The sequence below is a fragment of the Podarcis raffonei genome, chromosome 8 (assembly GCF_027172205.1).
Source record: "Podarcis raffonei isolate rPodRaf1 chromosome 8, rPodRaf1.pri, whole genome shotgun sequence".
NCBI classification, from domain to species: domain Eukaryota; kingdom Metazoa; phylum Chordata; class Lepidosauria; order Squamata; family Lacertidae; genus Podarcis; species Podarcis raffonei.
Window position 1 is genome coordinate 14,253,064 of NC_070609.1, and position 21,190 is coordinate 14,274,253.

General features: G+C 46.4%; 1 protein-coding gene across 1 annotated transcript; it reads right to left on the minus strand.

The window, feature by feature from the left end:
• Positions 1–573: 573 nt before the first annotated feature.
• Positions 574–20,802, minus strand: LOC128419198 (urokinase plasminogen activator surface receptor-like). Its single transcript, XM_053399618.1, has 7 exons — positions 20,467–20,802; positions 18,600–18,652; positions 17,301–17,359; positions 15,951–16,085; positions 9,691–9,838; positions 2,500–2,645; positions 574–747 (listed from the first exon to the last, which is right to left on the minus strand). Exons 1-7 carry the CDS (start codon positions 20,800–20,802, stop codon positions 578–580), a joined length of 1,047 nt encoding a protein of 348 aa, XP_053255593.1. The 3' UTR covers positions 574–577.
• Positions 20,803–21,190: the final 388 nt, after the last annotated feature.

The following is a 21,190-nucleotide window of genomic DNA, read 5'->3' on the forward strand; positions in this document are numbered from 1 at the left end:
GAAATATTTACCCAACTACTTGCTGGTTGGTCCCATCTATGAGGACTTAAGAGAAGTTTTGTTCAAATATTTAAACCTGCCGAATGAGAGATGGATTGGGTATATGATAAACTTTTTATTAAGGGACAAGTGCCCATACACCTCTGAAAAAGTGGTCTGTTCTGCCTTTACAGTGACGATTATAAGGAGAAAAAATAATTCTGCTTTTATCCTGTTTTATGTATTTTTGATTTTGTAATTGCTTCAGCTAAACCAATAAATAATAATTGCATTTGTATCTGAAACAGAACTAAGAACCAAAATTTTATTTCCCATAACCATTTATTTTGTTTTGTAATGATCATAATGAAAACTTAACTATTTGTTAATGATACACTACAGGGTTCTTTGTAGTTAGAATCTACAACCCCCACATTTTGACCCATTTTTCTCTACCCCTTGCTTCCCTTTACCTCCACCAAAAGCAAAAAAGAAAGAACCACAGATCCTGCAACCTGGATTTCACCACTAGGCCTCCAATTTCCCCTCATTGCCATGGATTTTGCAATACACAAGGAGGAGGTCTACACTGTCCTATTTACCCTTCATGTTCAGGCTGGTGTGAGATTCCTGAAGCAGTATAACATCTTTTTTGGGTAATAAAAAGGCCAAATTCCCCAGATCCAAGTGTTCTTCTGTTTTCCGGGATGGCACAAAAATCTGTTGTTCCACAACCTTGGAACGTGAAATGGTGGAGCCTAGCAAAAGCTGAGGGAAAAGAAAACAAATATTGACATAAGTCCTTTACCCAGGGACTAGAAGATTCTGCCTGTGACAGTGAATGAGAATTTTAATTAGGTAGTTTTAAAATGTGTATATTTAAAAAATCTGAAAAATATCATAATTTCATTGGAACATGAATATACAAAATTTTCAACATCAGAAGTTAAGGTAAAAAAACACTCATATGTAATTCAGAATTGCCATCATACCCAAAGGAGTCTCAAGACACAAAGATTATTAGTAAACAGGTAATATTTATAAAATATAATGAAATTAGAGGATCTGAAAACAGGCCTAATTAACAAGATTAACCAAATCAAATTCTTGTGTGCATGTGAGGTGCAAAAAAGAAAAAAAGAAAAAAAGGAGAGGAATTCTATCCCTACCATCTCCTGGGCATGTTAAAAGCCACATGCTGTGGCCACACAGCAAGATTTGAAAACAATACTCCCTTCCCTGGTGTGGGAGCCTTGAGTGTTTGAACCTGGCATGAGTCAAAAGTGTGATGCAGCCACGCACACAAAAAAAGCTGGAGGTGCACTCCAATGTCTCTCAGGACAGTTGGATGCCCACTGAGGCTTCCTCATTGCCCCACTGTGATCTAAGCATCCAGAGAATCCTCCTTTTATTTTACGAGTTTCATGTTAAACACAGCTAACATGAAGTAGGTGAAAAGGGGGGACTGCAAAAGCCAATTAGGAACTCCTCTCAGAATTCTTACTCAGCCCTTAGAAGAGAAATTTGCACAGCCCAGGCTATAAAGGGCAGGAGAAGGATAAGAAGAAAGAATGTAGGGCAGAAGCAGCTCGAAGGGCCTTGATTCTGCCTCTTCCTTTATGGGGCAAATCAACCCATATTCCCTTCCCCCGTTCATTCCAAATTCTCTCTTCTTTTCAGAAAGGAGGGATTTGGCAAATTTGTCTTGTCTCCAAACAGCATTATTCCTCAAAACTATGTTGATAGGGAGGTATCCATCTAAGGCTGGATGTAGACACATCAAAAAAGCGATTCCGTTAAATGCATTGCAACCTTCATACAAGCAAATGCGATTGACGAAAGACAGGATTCCATCAAGCCATCTGGTGTCACAGTGTTTTAATGAATATAAAGTGCTATATCTTTACTAATGTAGCTAAATCATGACATCAGCAAAATGATGTATTCTTGTGGAACTGAGTATATCCTCCCTCTCTTTGTCCTCCTAAATACATTTGGGAAGATAAAGAACACATACAGGCAGAAGAGAGAGGAAATCCTGTTGTACAACTGTAAGTCCTTGCACTAATGGCTGAGTTAGCCAGATACTGCTCATTGTTACAGAATTTAAGGAAACTTATTACATGCCTTTTACATAATAAATATGCTTTTTGAGCAAGAGGGACACATTTTCCCCTGGACTGCAACCCAGTGGTGGAGAGATCCAAATGCAACTGGGGTGAAGCCATGAATGCACTTTTTACTTTTGTTCAGAAGGGTGTTTTATATACACATCTCGCTCTGAATACTCCTTCTGGACAAGCGAGGCATTATGAGAGTTAAAGGAAACAGTCCAGGTAGGCAAAACATCAAAGGAAGGTTGCAGAGTGGGGCCAGTGAGAGATGTGGTCCCTCTCACATTTTTAGTAATATGCAAGGGAAAGGGAAAGGGGAGGGGAGGGAGAACAGGAGAACAGGAGGGAGTTTGCATGACCCAGCCAATGACTAGGCTCTTTCCCCCTGTCTGAGTAGCAATGTTACCTATATGAAGAGCTCCTTTAAAAACAACACACTGGGTCTCATTCCCAAGGCAGTCGATGGTCTTCTCACTTTCACACTCTGCGGTTCCTTTGGAGAAGCAGGCTGGGCACTTCAGGCCATTTTCAGTCAGAACGCTGTTGTCAGCGCTGCCCAAGGTCCCAGCTCACACAAGACCAACGCTGCTTCTTGCTCAAGTTTAAAAGTCTTTATTGAAGTTCAGTCTCATTTCCAGACGTGCAGCGCGCAACGCTACATCTATCCGTCAGACCGCAGAAGTCCCATCTGAATCTCCGCCCCCCTGACACCAGCTTAAGATTCTAGCTTTACTCCACCTTTTCCTCTGTTCCTTCTTTCTCTGGGTCCTTCTGCTAGTCGGAGTCTCTGCCCTCCGAGATTCTTCTGACGCTGATTCTCCCGACTCCTCCCCCCCCCTCTTTCGGGCTTTAGGACCTGGCTCCCAATCCGGGTTTTCTGCTGTCCCGCGCTCCTCCACATTTGAACTTGGCGCGCGCGCGCAGCCTCCCACTTTCCTTCTGACCGTTACACTTGTGTCACTGCTCCCCCTTTCGGGGAGGCTAGCTGGACCTGGCCTTCCCTCCTTCTCCCCACTCCCCGATGGAGGAGAAGATGGTCCTGACTCACGTGACTCTTCCCCCCCACTGTGCTCTGGTGGGGAAACTGGCCCTACTCCTCCGCTACTCCTTTGGGACTCCCCTCTGGTTCCTTGTTTATGGATCGTCCCCTCTGGGATTCGCCTCGCCCTTACCATAGGCGCCCTCTCCTGGGAATCTTCTGATTCGCTGGAGAAGCTCATGGAATCTCTCGGTCCACTGTCATATTCCCCTACGCTCCCCTCTGATTCCTCTCCTCCGCTCTCTATCTGCTCTCTCCCCTGCTCTTCTGCTCCTGAGCCTCTGACATCCATCCCCCCCTCGAAGCCCCCCCTTCCCCCCTCCCCCTCTTCGGGTGTGGGTTCCAGGTGCTCCAGCGCTGGGGGTGTGAGTGCTGGCTTCTGTTCTCTCCCCCTGGTGTGCAACCGGCCCGCGGGATCAGGCCCCCCCACGATGGGTTCGTCGACGTCGACTTCCCCTGCTTCCATTTCTCTGCTGTCGTGCTCAAAACCAAGATCCTCCCCCCACACGTCCATGTCCTCCTCTCCACCCGGTCCCTCGGGTGAGGCTGTGTGCAAGGGCCCCCTCAGCAGTTCCCTGCTCCACCCCACTTCTGGTTGAGTGTCCCACCAATAGGAGCGGTCCGTGGCAAACCCCGAGAGCGACCCCTCCGGGGAGCTCATCCCCGGCGTCGGCTCCTCATCTGAGGAGAAACCTTGGAACGTGCTGGCTGACAGTGTGGGTGTGAAAAGCCAGTCGTCGAAATACTCCGCCGGCATGGGTCTGTGTGGGAAGATCGAATGGAACTCGTCTTTGAGATAGTGCTCCTCCACGGCGTAGCAAGGCACCCACTCGTTGGCGCTGGCCGGAGTACCCTCCCTGGCGAGGAGATATTCAACTCCCTCTTCCCCCCATCTGGAGTCCAAAATCTCTGTGACCTCGTTGAGTGGCGTCGCCCTCTGTGGTCCCTCCCCTGTTGGCGATGGGCTACGTGGAGCTGGTGCATTCCCTGGCGCCTGAAACCTGTGGGGCGCCTTGTAAGGCGTGAGCACTGACCTGTGAAAGACTGGGTGCATTCTGGAGCCCTCCGGGAGTGTCAACCGGTAGGCCACTGGATTGATTTGTGCCGCGACCTGGTAAGGTCCCAGCTGCTTGTGTCCTAGCTTCCTCTTAGCTAGCGTTCTGGCCGGCACTGCCTGAGCTGCTAACCAGACCCAGTCCCCTACCTGTATGTCTTCCCCAACCCTCCTGTGCCTGTCTGCCTGCATCTTGTAGGCGTGTTTCGCGAGTTCCAAGTGCCTTCGGAGTTGCTCATGGACCTCCTGTAACTCTGCGGCTAAGTGCTCTGCCCCCCGTGGCTCCCCCTCTGCCTCGGTCTCCAACCCCGGGAAGGTTCTGGGGTGGCGCCCATTGTTGGCGAAGAACGGTGTCACCCCTGTAGACCCGTGCTTCGTGTTGTTGTAGGCAAACTCGGCTAGCGGTAGGTAGTCCACCCAGGTCGAGGGCTGTTGATTGGCGTAGCATCGCAGGTACTGCTGCATGATGGCGTTGACCCTCTCCGCTTGTCCGTTGGTCTGCGGGTGTCGTGCCGACGCTAAGTTGATCTTGACGTTCAGGATGCCCAGCAGCTTCTGCCAAAAGTTCGAGATGAATTGGCGACCCCGGTCGGACAGGATGGACCGCGGCAGGCCGTGAGCTTTGAAAACGTGGTCTATGAACAGCTTGGCGGTCTGTTCCGCTGTGGCCACCTTCGCGCACGGAATGAAATGCGCCATCTTGGTGAAGAGGTCTACGACCACGAGTACCGCTGTTTTGCCGCGCGAACTGGGCAGATCTGTAACAAAGTCCAGGGCCACTTTCTCCCATGGTTCGAGCGGCGTCTGCAGCGGTTCCAGCAGACCCGCCGGCTTCCTGTGTACTGGCTTGGCCCTTTGGCAGGTGTCACACCTGGAAACGTAATCCGCAACTTCTCCCCGCACCTTGGGCCACCAAAAGTCCCTGGTGACTAATTCCGCCGTCTTGTCCTTGCCGAAGTGCCCAGCGCTGGGCGCGTCGTGCAGCTGCTGCAAGACTCTCGCACGAAGGTCGTCTCCCGGTACGTAGAGAGCCCCTTTGCGGAGGAGTAGTCCGTCGCGTATCTGGAACTCGTCGTCCCTCGCTGTGCCGTTTCGCACCTCCTCCATCTTGGATTGCGCAAACGAATCCGCCTGTAGCGCACGACGGACTGCGTCCAGGTCCACTGCGGCTGAAGCGCACGCCCACACCTCTGGTGCGAAAATGTGTTTGGCCGCTGCCGGTGCCGCTTCCTCGAGATACTGCGGCTTCCTGGATAGCGCATCCGCCATGACGTTGTTGTCTCCCGGGATGTATTCTATCCGGAAATCGAAATCTGCAAAGAACTCCGCCCAGCGGATGTGTCTCTGGTTCAGGAACTTCGCCGTGCGCCAGTACTCCAGGTTCTTGTGGTCCGTGCGAACCTGCACTGTGTGTCTGGCTCCGACGAGGAAGTGCCGCCACGCCTTGAAAGCAGCATGAATGGCCAGCAACTCCCTGTCCCAGATGGTGTAGTTCTGCTCCGACGTGCTGAGCTTCCTGGAGTAGAATGCGCACGGTCTCCAGTCCCCTTGCGGATCTTGCTGCAACAGGACCGCCCCCACCGCTCTGTCCGAGGCGTCCGTTTCAACCCTCATCGGTTTGCTGGGGTTTACGTGTAGCAGCTGTTCTTCGGACGCGAAGAGACGCTTGAGCCTCCGAAAGGACTGCTCCGCCTGGTCCGTCCAGGTGAACTTCTTCTTCTTGGAGCTGAGGGTGTCCGTGATGGCTGCTGTCTCCTTCGCGAACCCCTTGATGAACTTGCGATAAAAGTTGGCGAAACCGACGAACTTCTGGACCTCCTTCCGGTTGCGCGGGCTCTTCCAGTCCAACACTGAGCGGACCTTGGCGCTGTCCATGGCAAGTCCCTTGTCGGACAGCTTGTAGCCCAGGAAATCCACCTCTGTCGTGTCGAACTGGCACTTCTCCAGTTTGGCGTAAAGTCTGTGCTCCCGTAGTCTTTGCAGGACCTCCTTGACGTCCTCCTCGTGCGCCTCCTGCGAGTCCGAAAAGATCAGGATATCATCTAAGAAGCAGACGCACTTCTTGTAGAGGAGTCCCGCTAGCACGTGGTGCATGAAAGCTTGGAAACAATGGGAGCCATTTTGGAGACCAAACGGCATGACTCTGTATTCATAGGTTCCTAAAGGCGTAAACATGGCTGTCTTCCACTCGTCGCCCTCCCGCATGCGTATAAGGTTGTAGGCCCCTCGTAGATCCAACTTGGTGAAGATCCGCCCCTTCCTCACCGTCGCGAGCAGGTCGTCAATTTTGGGCATGGGGAATGCTGTGGGCTTTGTCCTGGAATTGATGATTCTATAATCCACTATGAGCCTCCGTTCGGGCGTGTCTCTCTTCTTCACGAAAAACACGGGACTGCCCCCCACTGCTTTGGATTCCCGGATGAATCCCCGCTTCAAATTGCGATCTATGAACTCCCTGAGTTCTTGCATTTCGTCTTCAGACATGGAGTACAGTTTCCCAGTCGGCAGCGTCGCCCCTGGCAGGAGGTCAATCTTGCAGTCGTAGGGTCTGTGGGGAGGCAGCTTGTCTGCTTCCTTCTCGCAGAAGACTTCCAAAAAGGCCTTGTACTTGTTGGGCACCGCTTGCACCATGCCTAGGTGTAGCTGCGGTGCATCCTCTTGCCCCTCCTCTTCCTGGCAGGTCTGGATGCAATGCGCTGCGCAGTAGGAAGAGCAGAAGGTCAATTGCCGCTGGTACCACGCTAATGCCGGGCTGTGCCTATCCAGCCAACTCATGCCCAACACTATGGGCGTGTCCGACAGGTGAGTGACGTTGAAACTGATGACTTCACGGTGGTTCCCAATTTGCATCACCAGAGGCGGTGTCTGCTGTACCACCTCTCCTCCCAGTATCTTCCTGCCATCTACTGTGACAACATTTAGGGGCGTCGTGGCTGGCAGGAGTGCTATGCGATGCTGCTTGACGAAGTCCAACCCTACAAAGTCTGCGTTGCTACCAGAGTCAATGGTAATAGGGACCTCCAGGGTGAGCCCATCGGGCAGCTGGAGCGATGCAGTGAGTTGCACCACTGGTTTGGGTGGGAGGGGGTCCGTGGGCTGCAAAATCTCTGGGGACTGCTTCACTGACTCGCCTGGTTGAGCCCCAGTGCCTCTGTCTCCAACCAGGCTCCTCCGTTTCCCTGGGGCTGCTCCTCCTGCTGAATTGCTCCTTTAACAGTTGCTGAGGCTGCAGTGTGCTTCTGGAGCCTCTGGGGACACTCTTTGGCCATGTGCAGTGCACTGTCGCAGATGTAACACTTCCTGCTCCCTCTAGGAGCCTTCGCCTTGACTGCTCCTGGTGTTTGGGCTCTGCTTGCTGTCTGAGCCCTTGCACCTCCGATTTCCATTGGCTCCTCCCCCCTCATCAGAGCAGGCGTGGACTGAGCGCGCTCTGTCTCTCTGGGTAGGAAGGGAGTCGTTCTAACTGACGTGTTTGCTCTTCCCCCCTGCTCCCTGCTCCACGGGCGTTCTTCCAGGCGCACCCCAATTGCGAGCGCCCTTTGGACAACTTCTGTTGTATTTTGGGGTCTCTCTCCCCTCGCCAGCTCATCTTTCACGGCTCCATTCAGCCCCTCCCAGAACAGATCCCTGACGGCAGCTGAGTCCTTCTGCCAGCCCAGCACATTTACTAACCCAAAAAAGCGGGAATGATACTGGCGCACTGTCGCTTTTCCTTGCCGCAATCCATGCATTTCCCTTCTAGCGACATCCACATCCACCATTGATTTAAAGCAAGCGTCCATGGCTCCAATAAAGGCGCTTGAATCTTTGAGGGCGGGGTCATTTTCGCGTAACAAGGTTCGCAGCCACGACTTAGCTTCCCCATGCAGATGAGTGATTATGAAACCCACTTTCTCCTCCTCATCTCTAAAATCTTTCCGAAGCAAATTGAGCGCGAAAACTACTTCTGCTCTGAAGTTAGGGTACTGCTGCAGGTTCCCGTCAAAATGGGTCACCAGGCTTGCCCCCCTTTTCCCGAGGGCAACTCCCTCCGGCTTGGCTCCCAGCTGCCCCTCCTTTCCCCATTTGTCCCACCTGGCTTGCAGATCCTGGCAGAGCGCAGCTGTTTCTCCTTCTTTTTTCTTAGACGCAGCCAATTCTGCGTAGAGCGTTGACACCGCTTCCTGCAATTGCTTGATTTTTTCCTCTGTAGTCATCTTTGCCTATCTTCGTGAGCTTGCAGAGTTTTTACGAGATGGGACCTACTGTCAGCGCTGCCCAAGGTCCCAGCTCACACAAGACCAACGCTGCTTCTTGCTCAAGTTTAAAAGTCTTTATTGAAGTTCAGTCTCATTTCCAGACGTGCAGCGCGCAACGCTACATCTATCCGTCAGACCGCAGAAGTCCCATCTGAATCTCCGCCCCCCTGACACCAGCTTAAGATTCTAGCTTTACTCCACCTTTTCCTCTGTTCCTTCTTTCTCTGGGTCCTTCTGCTAGTCGGAGTCTCTGCCCTCCGAGATTCTTCTGACGCTGATTCTCCCGACTCCTCCCCCCCCCTCTTTCGGGCTTTAGGACCTGGCTCCCAATCCGGGTTTTCTGCTGTCCCGCGCTCCTCCACATTTGAACTTGGCGCGCGCGCGCAGCCTCCCACTTTCCTTCTGACCGTTACACTTGTGTCACTGCTCCCCCTTTCGGGGAGGCTAGCTGGACCTGGCCTTCCCTCCTTCTCCCCACTCCCCGATGGAGGAGAAGATGGTCCTGACTCACGTGACTCTTCCCCCCCACTGTGCTCTGGTGGGGAAACTGGCCCTACTCCTCCGCTACTCCTTTGGGACTCCCCTCTGGTTCCTTGTTTATGGATCGTCCCCTCTGGGATTCGCCTCGCCCTTACCATAGGCGCCCTCTCCTGGGAATCTTCTGATTCGCTGGAGAAGCTCATGGAATCTCTCGGTCCACTGTCATATTCCCCTACGCTCCCCTCTGATTCCTCTCCTCCGCTCTCTATCTGCTCTCTCCCCTGCTCTTCTGCTCCTGAGCCTCTGACAGCTGTGATCAGGAACTGCCAAAATCAAAAGAATAATGAGCATGTTAATGGTTTTATCTGTTTTTTGTACATGTATATTATATTATTGTAATTCACCCAAGGGCTTTACAGTTTTGGTGGGGAACCTGCAAGTATTATTGGATGAAAAGATTATCTAGACCCAGTCAGGGTTTAGGATTGACATTGGTACAGATTCAGGAGAAGCCTGGTTGGAAATCCCTTCTCAGGCAGAGATGTAGCTGCCCAGTAGGTCCCTCTTCTTCACAGTTTCTCCTCCTGCCTGCTTCTTCAGCCTGCCTCTCCACCCCTTGAGAGGCCCTAATAGTGCTGCATGGCTCAACCCATATAGCCATCTGGGGCTGTCTCACCCCATTTGAATGAGGCCCAGGTCCTCTGAGTACTGCTGATTGACTACCTATCCAGCCTTTGGCCAAATCCAATGCAAAGCCCTAACATGTTGTGGATTTTAAAATTATACAGAAACCTACGGCTGAGAATTGCATTCTTACACAGTTCCGTGTTGCAGCAGTGCTTCTTCATCTCAAAGAATTTACCATCCCCTGCAGTGAAGCTGTAATTGCCTGAGAAACAATTGTCGGATGACGTGCATTTATTCAAAAGTTGCGCTCGGAGTTCTACTATGAAAAAGAAATTGAAATAAATATCTAGATCTGGGGAATATATTCAGGACTATTGCTCCTAAGGCACATTCATTGTAATGGTTCCAATTTTCTTTGATGCCTGAATCAGGACCTTTTCAAACTAACAATATGGAAAGTATTATTAAATTTGGCAATCTAAAGTGAGGTGCTGTTTGTTTGTTTGTTTGTTTAAACACGTGTGCACTGCTATAACATAAAAGGAAAAAATATCAAAATGTTTTTCAGTAATAATACATAAGAGATACAATAAAAACAACATTAAAAGTAAATAGATAGATATCAATTAACCAGTGTGGTGTTGAATGGTTTATTTAAATTTGAAGGTTCATTATTGTTCCACAAGATGTGTATTTCTTTAAGGGCCAGAGCAAATAACGTGACCTAGTTTTACAGCTGTGAAGCAGCTTTCTCACTCCCTTGGTGGATGGGTCATGCTTATTGATATATTATAATTAATGTAAAAGGAGTTTTTGTTATTAAAACCTAGCAAATGTTATATTTGTGTTCCTTGTAATGTGTGGTCTTCCCAGCATGCTTTCTGCAGTGCAACTAATCTGCAAATAGCCAACATGTGGAAAGATCTATTCTTAATGATCTGCATAGCCCTGGTGGAACAGAATAGTTTTCTGCAGGCATTTATGAGTTCAGCTCTCTGCCACAAGCAGTAGTCTCTTGCCTCCTTAATCCATAGGACCAACCTCTGTTTTTATGTTTGCAATTAATTTGTATAATGCTTTAAATTTGGAATGTATGTAGAAATTCATTTCACATCAAATTTCTAGCACGAGGACTCATGCCTTCTCCTATACATCCGACAATACATCTGACATACACTGCACTCTAGCTGCTAGCCGATCATAACAATTTGCAGGTTCGGGGCATTCTTCACTGAACTCCTGTTGTTGAACACAAGACACTTGGCAAGACACTTGCATTTCACGAACCTTAGTGCCCACTTGCCCCTCTCCCTCCAAAAATGTAGCAGTGATGTTGGAACAAATGGTCAAGTGAGCACCACCATCCCACCCAGGATTGCCCCAAGGCATTTTGGCACCTCAGACAAACCAGAAATGGCACCCATGTCCTCCAGGGTAGAATGGGTGGGTTAATCAGGAACAAGCAAGAAGAAGAAGAGGAGGAGGAGTTTGGATTTGATATCCCGCTTTATTACTACCCGAAGGAGTCTCAAAGCGGTTAACATTCTCCTTTCCCTTCCTCCCCCACAACAAAAACACTCTGTGAGGTGAGTGGGGCTGAGAAGTGTGACTGGCCCAAGGTCACCCAGCAGCTGCATGTGGAGGAGCGGAGACGTGAACCTGGTTCACCAGATTACGAGTCTACCGCTCTTAACCACTACACCACACTGGCAAGGGGATCAAATCAACCAATGCCTGAAGTATGAAAGAAGTTCGTCAGGTGGAGGGTCCCATACTGAATCAAGCTGGATAACAGAACCCCTTTGTAATAGGCAAACTGCAAGAATACTTAATGTTGGTTCCTTCCTAATCATTTCATCACTGAAAGTTATTTCAAAATTACTTGAGGGGGGAGGGGGAGCCATGAAAGTGTGAAGCCCCTCCATTTCCCATCCCAATTGCTCAGCTTTTGATTAGTTTTTTATAGATCTGTGAAAGGACTCTCAATTTCAATGTCATTTATGGCAAAGGGAATATTCAGTTTATATTCTAGTTTTATTGTCTAGTTTGATAACCAAAACTAAATTGGAGTTCATTGTTTTGGGTCAATAGGGATTTCTGGTTGATACAAATCAAGTTCTCCAAGCTTGGAGATAAGCACGCAGATTCAGCCACTGGTTGTGATCAGGTGATGTTAGATTCCCCATTTTCATATACAAGCCATTGCTTACTTCAGGATTGGGAAGCTATGACCCTCTGTCGGAATATCAAGCCTTATCAGAGGAATTGGCCCTTCTCCAGGCACCCGGCTTGATTCCTTGTTGAACTCCCCGTCTGCGACTCCCGGCAAGATCAGGCGAGATCTCAATCGGCGATCCTCCTCAACGTGAGAAGAACACACCACTCCTCCCCTCCATCCCCAGGGAGGGGAAAGAGACAGACAGAAATGTATTTACATGCCTTTATTCCTGTCTTTCCAGCAGTACAGAGAAAACGTGACTGCACTCATCACCAACAGCAGAGAGAGAAAACTCCTCCCATGAACTTCCAGTACAGATCATGTGACACTCTGAGCTAACATCCGGTGCTCAGTACACTGAATAGACTGTCCTTTGTTCCCACGGTACAGTCCCAAAACATCAACATCCTGTTTGGCTTTCCAGCCACCTGGAGCTCGCTGCTGCATTGCTCCTTTTTCGTAACATCCTCCCCCAAAAGAATCAATGCGTGTTGCGGCAAGCAAAGCGTGATCCAGAGAAGAAAACAAACAGTTGTTATACACATAACACTCCCCTGTTGTTACAGTTCCACCCTTGGAACTCCTCGCCACTGGTTTCCCCAGTGTACCTCTCTGGTTGTCTGGCTTCCAAGGAATGAGCGCATCTGCATTACCTTGGCTAGCAACTCTCTGTTGTGTCTTTGTCTCTGACTTAGACACAGCTCCAACCTGTCCTCGGTTGTGTACAACAGCAACACATGCAATAGCTAAGTTAGCAAACTCTTTTGAGTACCTCTTGGGTGGTACACCCTTTGTAACTCTCTCAGACCTTCGTATGAGGTGCTGATTCTCTCTGCTCACTGGTTCAGTCTCAGGACTCTTTGGAGAACCAGTTCCAATGGTAAACAGTGGTTCGTCCTTCACCTGTGAAGGTCTATCCATTGTGTGAGATTTCCTCTCAATGACTGTGACAACTGAGCTCTCCGAGCTATCACTGTCGCTCTCAGTACCACTGTACTCTGTAAAATTATCATCATCTGAATTGCCCTCTGTGGGAAATGTGTGTACTATCACTCTCTCCTGTTCAGGAGCACTCTCTAGAAATTTTGTGAGAATCACCTGTCCAGATTCAGACAAAATTACTCTGTAGAGACCCTTTTCATATCCCACAAAAATGCCTCTGGCATTCTTTACTCCACCTGGAGCTTCTGTCCTCACATGAGACCCAAAAACCTTGAAATGGGCAACAGAAGGTTTTCTCTGGAACAGTTTCTCAAAAGGAGAACTTCCCAACTCTTTTGAAACCTTTCTCAACCACGTATAACAAAACGACATTAGCGACTCCGCCCAGTACTCATGTGGCAAATGTGAACTAAGCAATTGCGCATTCATCCCCTTTTGCAATTCTTTGTTCACCAGTACACAGACACCCCTGTTCCACGCTTCCGCTGAAACAGCAACCTTGTGTCTTATCCCTTTCTTCTGCAGGAACTCCTGAAAATCCTGTAAAAGAAATATTTGCTTCTCATCTGTGAAAAGAAAATCAATGTTAGCATTATGCATATTTTCAACCTTGTCACAAAACTCCTGAAACCTTTCCAAGGCTTCCTGTGGCCTCTGTAACACATAAATCCAGACAAAATTAGTGAAATGATCCACACACACAAGATAAAATCTTGCTTTGCCTCTAGATGGTTCTAGAGGACCTATCACATCAGCATACACCCACTGAAACGCTCTGTCGACCCTGGCCATCTTCTCGGCGCTCGTTTTGGTCACACCTGCGGGAGAAATTAGGTTAGACACAGATGAATTACATTCCATGTAATCACTTTGGTCATAAGTCAACAAATACAGCCCATCTTTCTCTCTGGCAGAAAGATACAACTCTCCATCTTTGAAGATCTTGCAGCTCTCAGCATCATAGGACAGTTTCAGTCCTTTCTTTGCAATCTGCGAAACACTCAGCAGATTGAACTTCAATTCAGGAACCAAGTAAACATTGTTTATAGCCTAGTTCAGACTCTTAAGATACACAGTCCCTATCCCGGTCGCTTCCAGCTCCTGACCGTTGGCCTGTTTCACAGCGAAGCTTTGCTTCTTAAACGTTGAAAATAGTCCTCTGTGTGGGGACATATGAAAAGTACATCCAGTGTCGATTACAAACGAGTTCCCAACATCTGGCGTGGTTCCTTTCGCCATCAAAGCCTTTGCAGGTTTCACCGAAGGCTTGGTATGACTTTTGCCTGACGCCTCAGGCTTTGCTGAGCGGCCCTTAGCTCCTTTTGGCTGGCGTGGCTTCTTACAGTTCCGCTGAAGGTGCCCAGCCTGTCCACAATTGTAACATCGGACAACGTTCAAAGCTACAGCATTCTCTCCAGTAGCAACATCTGTGGGGGAATTAGAACTCCGTTCCTCCCTCCCCCTGTCTTTTACTTCCAGCGCAGCAAGGCGGTCGTGTTCATTCAAAACAACGGCACACACCCTCTCCGCGGTCAAATCTTGAGCCGGAAGGGAACCAAGCTGACTGGCAACCGTTTTGTCTGTCCGATTTAGGCTGTTTATCATCATGAAGCAAAACACTTCCTCCTGTAGACGGAAATTGTGTTCCACCATCTGTTGGCGCAGATATTTCATCTCCGTCAGGTGTGCTTGAACATCTCCATCAGGCGCAAGCCTCAGATTGGTCAGCTTCTCAAAATACAGCAACGCTGAAGAACCAGCATCCCTCTGATGTGTTCTACGCAGCGTCTCCCAAATCTCTCGCGCATACTCTAGATTCTGAATATGCACCAATTGGCTATCTGAGACACACAGAATTATAGCCGTCCTGGCCTTTAGATTCTGTGATTCCCAATGTCGCGTTGGAACTGCAGGGATTGGGTTCTCAATCACCTCAAAGACCCTCTGATTCTGCAGCAGGGCCTTCATCTTTACAGACCAAGATGAATAATTGTCATTAGTCAGGGGAGGTGGATAGGGTAAATCTCCCCCCTTCTTGGCATCCATTCTGAATCCAAGTCTCTGCTCTCACTCTCAAGCCAGTAAAATCCAAAAGTCTATTTTGGGTTGTTTACTGCCTACACTGGCAGGCAAACTGCACGCTGTTTTAAAGTCCTTGCTAAGATAGTCAAAACAATTCCACTTCCCAGGCTCTCTGACTGAGCCAGTAACTTTCCACTTTACTGACAGGCGTTGCCTAGCAACTGTGCATACCTTTCTTCAGACAGGAAATCTTATCAACCACAAGAATTCCTGGTATGCAAGCCTTTGCTCTCAGAGCTGTTTTTCCAAACGCAGCTCCCGTGAACCAGAGAATGAATCAATCTGCATTCACACTTTTTAGCCCGAAATTCAGCATACCTTTTGGGGCTCCGTTGCTCGGACATTCCTCCTCTCGGTGTCCAGCCGTCTGTTCAGCTTCTGGCTGCACGCAGACGTTATCTTATCTTCTTTTGGTGCAGAGGATGGCAAACGATCCATCGACCTCTCACCTCTCATGCTGATTCCCATGGATCAGATAACCATCGGCTAATGCTACCAGTTGTCGGAATATCAAGCCTTATCAGAGGAATTGGCCCTTCTCCAGGCACCCGGCTTGATTCCTTGTTGAACTCCCCGTCTGCGACTCCCGGCAAGATCAGGCGAGATCTCAATCGGCGATCCTCCTCAACGTGAGAAGAACACACCACTCCTCCCCTCCATCGCCAGGGAGGGGAAAGAGACAGACAGAAATGTATTTACATGCCTTTATTCCTGTCTTTCCAGCAGTACAGAGAAAATGTGACTGCACTCTCTCATCACCAACAGCAGAGAGAGAAAACTCCTCCCATGAACTTCCAGTACAGATCATGTGACACTCTGAGCTAACATCCGGTGCTCAGTACACTGAATAGACTGTCCTTTGTTCCCACGGTACAGTCCCAAAACATCAACATCCTGTTTGGCTTTTCAGCCACCTGGAGCTCGCTGCTGCATTGATCCTTTTTCGTAACATCCTCCAGATGTTGTTGGACTGCATCTCCCATCATCCCTGACAAGTTGCCAGGCTAACTGAGGCTGATGGGAGTTCTAATTCATCTATAGCTGAAGTGCTACAGCTTCCTCAACTCACTTTTTTCATGAGTGAGTTGCCCTAGCATAGACTTCTATATGCTAGTAGAACCCTTAAAGTTCAACAATCTTAACCTGGATCTAATCCAACAGGAAAAGACAAAAAGGCAGGAAAATTTACTTATATTTCTACGCAGAACACTGGCAACACAGGAATCTTCCTTGGAGTCACAAGTTGTTTTACCATAGCCATTGTTTGTCATTCCAGTCTTGTTATAAGTATATCTGCAGTTCAGAGGTAATGCTGAATACACAAGCAAAAGTTTACTTCATGGATTATTATGATCATTAACATTATTATTAGTTGGTTTTGCAGTTTGCTTAATAAGACTAGGAGGAGGAAGTGATAGTAAATTAAAACTTCTAAATTAAAAGGGGTTCAATTTTAAAAGCATTTTAACAGAATAAAGTAAAAGGAATTGAGGAAAACACTCATTAATTAAAACTCTCAAAGCCATTGCCCACAACACCGGTTTAATTGTTTCTAGGAAGTGGGGAGGTGAACTCTCCCTTTCCCACGACCCACTTTTTCTCCCATCCAGACTCTCACTTAAATACGATACATTTTCTTTCCACTGTTTGGATATAAATTTACATCTTAGCACAATTAAACTATGGAATTTTCTACAAGATCCCAAGCTGAAAGACTTCTGGGAAAAGATTTATAAGGAATTGAAAAAAATGTTGAAATATACATTTATTAAGGAACCAGAACCCTTTCTACTTGGAATAACAGGTTTGGAATTGCCCAAGAAAGATGTCAGATTGTTTTTGTATTCCACAACTGCAGCTAGAATTTTGTTGGCCAAAACTTGGAAATCACAAGAAGTACCAACAGTGGAGGAATGGCAGATGAAGGTGATGGACTTTTGGGAGCTAGCCGACCTGACTGGAAGAGTTCGCGACCAGAAGAAGGAGGAGGAATGGAAGAAATTCAAAGACTACTTAGCTAAATATGTTAAGATAACTTAAATAGAATTACTTGTGAGTATCAGATAGGACTAGGATTTACATATGTGATGTTGTAGAATACTATGTTAAGTTAAAATGAAAAGAAAGAAAGATGTTAATTGACTAAGTAATTTTTTTGTGAAAATAGTTTTGGAAAACTGCTACAATGACCTATATGGAAACTTAGCCAGGGGGACTCAAGAATGTTACCCAACAAAGTTAACAAAAGTGAAACTATTACAATTAGGATAAATGTTTGTTTGTTTGTTTTTTGGTGTTCTTTTTTCAATTTGTTTGTTATAAATTTGGAAAACTAATAAAAAAAAATTGGGGGGGGGGGAGGAATTTTCTACAAGAGGTAGTTAATGCCACCAATTTGAATGGCTTTAGAAGAGAATTAGACAAATTGATGGAAAATAAGACTCTCAGTGGCTACTAAACATGAAGCCTATGTACTACCTCCAGTATAAAAAGTTGTATATTTCAGATATCAGTTGCTGGAACTCACAGTAAGCCAGAGTGTTGTTGCGCTGAGGTCCTGTGAGCTTCCCATAATCATTGGGTTGGCTAGTGTGAGGACATGATACTGGAGTAGGGGTGAACCAATCTATCAATTTAACTTACTTTCGGTTTCTAATTTCCAATTTATTTATTTATCTGCATCCAAGGCTGTGTACATGGTTCTCTCCCCCGACCCCAATTTTATCCTCAGAAGATTCCTGTGAGGTATTCATTATTTATCTCTATGACATCATTTATCCGGATGACTGTGAAGGAAAAGTTTGTTTTTGCTGGGGCAGGTTGGGTCCCCAAGTATTTTCTTTTTCTTTTCCCCATACCAGAAAAGGGTTAATGTATGGCACCCTCTGATTGGCCAAGGTTCCAGGAGGGGGAATTGAAAAGGAGAGGATTTGGAGAGAAAGGAGGAGTGAGTTTTGGAGGGAGTGTTGGGAGGAGGTTTTGGAGTAGGTTGGGAGTGAGGTTGGGAGGATAGGTAGGAAGATAGGGAGTGAGAGTTGGTTCTGGGCAGAAGCATCCACTCTGAGGAAAATATCACATGCTAGAGAAAGGAGTCTCTGAGCTTAGAGTGAAGGACAGTGTGTGGTGTCCTGTAAGAGTATTTAGGCCAGGAATTAACTGGGGGGCTGAGGTTGAGAAAGGAGAAGTAGAAGCTGTAAAGAGACAGTCTACTTAGGTCTCATTCCAGTCAGGAGGGGAGAGATTCTTCTAGTAAGAGAAGACTCCCAAACCAGTGAAACCTTGGAGTGCCTCAGGAGCAGGGTTGTCTAGGGGTGTGTAACTGACAGAAAGTACCACCTTGTTAAGAACCAAAGTATTAAGTGTGAAACAACTGAGAAAACCTTGAAGTGAAATAACATTGTAAACTGAAGAATCCTAAGTTTTATCTTCTCGTGTCATGAACTTCCTTGTTAAATAAAATTGTTATTGTTTATTTGAGCAAATCCTGCCCGAGACTCCTAATTATTAAGTTTTACTTCACGCAAATCCCCTACAAAATAATCTGAGGTAGACTGTGGAAATCCGTGGGATTGGTTTTCTGTGAGTTGGGTGCACTATACTTAAGTGAGAGGACGAGCCCAACGGTGCCAGAGGGAAAAGGGTCGTCGGGTCCATCATAATGACATCACAAGAAATATTCATGACTTAACTCTCTGCTACTTTCTCTTGGTAACCCTGCACTCCTTGCTCTCTGGGGTGTTGATCTGCACTTCTAACTCCCCTTCTCTCCCATGCTGCAATTTCTTTTCAGTGTCCTCTAAAGGTAATTAAATGTCCCCCATCTTACCTGGAGAAAGCAGGACCAAGAGGAGGCTTGCGCTCAGGAGTGCCTTCATCATTCTGGAAAGATTAGGAGACTCAGAGCAGAGATGGATCAACAAGGGAATTGGTGCAGGTAGAGGCTTACCTGGAGTTATTTATAGGCCATGGTCTCATGTCGCAGGCAACTCTTGGGAACAAATGGTTCAGTGAGGTCCGGGAATGGGTGTTTTTTCCCCCAGGAACATACTGAAATTCAAAGCTCAGTGAAGGAATTGTCTATGATCTCATTAGTTGTTGATAGACACTTCTCAGATTTCTTTTTCGATATAGATAATTTGCAATTTACAATGTAAATGATGAAGGCACTCAAGAAAGCAATTTAGAGCCAAATAGGCAAGGGCAAAAGCCCTGAAGCCAGCTACAAAATAGCCCCTCAAAATGGCCTCTATCTAAGGATTCCTCATAATAGTAATAATAATAATTTTATTATTTCTACTCCCCACCCCATCTGATTGGGTTACCTCAGCCACTCTGGGTGCATTCAAGCATATACAGAAACATAATAAAACATCAAACATTTAAAATCGCCCTATACAGGACTGCCTTCAGATGTCTTCCAAAAGTTCTATAGTTACTTATCTCCTTGACATCTAATAGGAGGTCATTCCACAGTGTGGATACCACTCCCAAGAAGGCCTTCTGCCTGGTTCCCACTAACCTCACTTCTCACAATGAGAAAATGTCCATAAGGCCCTCAGAGCTAGATCTCAGTGTTTGGGCTGAATTTAGGGTGGGGTGGAGATGCTCCTTCAGAAAAAGCCTGGATACTAGATCCATTCCAGGAAGGCTGGAAAGTGTGGAATGGGCTGTGGATGCAATGGAGACCTTAAGCAGTAAAACTGATCCTGCTGTCTTCGACGTGGTTTCCAGAGAGTGAAAAGAATGAAATGAGACGTCAGTAGTTCAATGTGCCAATGGCTGAGTGTGCCAGGTATGAATCAGCCACTTACACAACTTCGAGGAAGGTCTCAATTGGAGCCAGCAATGGCCATGGAGCTTTCTCTATTAGGGAGCTACACAAACATGGCTATTCTCTCTTTTTTTAAAAAAAGAAAAGAAAATCTTTTTTTATTCAATTTTACACGATTCATTTGAATGCAAACATTAGTGACAATCATCAATATTTAGGATTCCCTCCACCCCTCCATGGTTTCCATTATCAAACATTTTCTAGTGCATCATATATTTTCTCTATTTTTCTTAAAATAATCCATTTTTGCCTTAGCTTTTAGTACATTGCAAGCATTACTCAAATCCTATTAAAGTTTATAGTACTTTACAGTGTTCTCTTAAGTAAATTGTATATTTTTCCCCATTCCTTATTAAAGTGACTATATCCTGGTTTCTGATTTCCCTGGTCATTTTCACCATTTTGGCGTTGTCCATCATCTACATCAACCATTCACGTCTGGTCAGGACTTTTTTCAATCTTTGGGCCAATAGTATCCACGCTGTTGTCCTCACATACATAAATAATCGTTTCTGTTCCTTTCGTATCTCTACATCTGAAATTCCTAGTAAAAAAGCTTCTGTCCCCCCCAAACGTTATTTTAAACATTTCTTCTGATCATTATATATCAGTTCCCAGAATGTTTTTGTTATCTTGCACATCCACCACATGTGGTAGAACGTGCCTTCCTTCTCTGTACCCTTCCAATATACGTTTGAAGTAGTTCTATACATCTTTGCTAATTTTGTAGGTGTAACATCATTTTCATATAGTTCTCCTTCAATGCACAGCATGCTGTAAATTTTAAGTCCTCCCTCCATAACTTTTCCCAAGATGAAAATTGAATATTGTGCCCAATATCTTTTCCCCATTGTATCATTACCGATTTAACTTCCTCATCTTTAGTATGCCATTCTAGCAACAACTTATACATTTTGGAAAGTAACTTCACATTGCATTCCAGTAAATCTTTTGCAAACCTTGAAATTTCCTTACTAAACCCATTTTTCTTATCAATGTTAAAGACATCATTAAATTGATGGTATTGCAACCAATCTGTTACTAAATGTCTTGTATCCTCAAATCTTTTCAACTTTAATTGTTGTTCTATTTCCATTAGCAACTCTTTATAGGTTGCCCATTCACTTTTTGCATTAGTTTTTTTCAAGGATATTGCTTCCTGTAAGGAAAGCCACCATGGTGTCTTCTGTTCTAACATGTTTTTATATTTCTCCCATACTGCGAAAATGGATTTCCTTACCAAATGATTTAAAAACCCTTTGTGCACTTTAGTCTTCTCATACCAAATAAATGCATGCCATCTAAATCTATTATCATGACCCTCAAGGTCTAAAATATATGTATTAAAAAAATTATCCACTCCCACAGCCAGCAGAGACAGGACACTTCATAATATATTATGAAGTGTTCTGCTCCACTGACTAAGGGTATGCTTTGAAATAAAAATAACATCTTGGCAATACATTCAATTTCATTGCTGAAATTCTTCCCCATAGTGATAAATCCATCCTTCCCCAAACATCCATATTTCCCTTTATTTATTTCCATAGTTCCATACATAGTTATCCTTAAAGAAATTTATACTC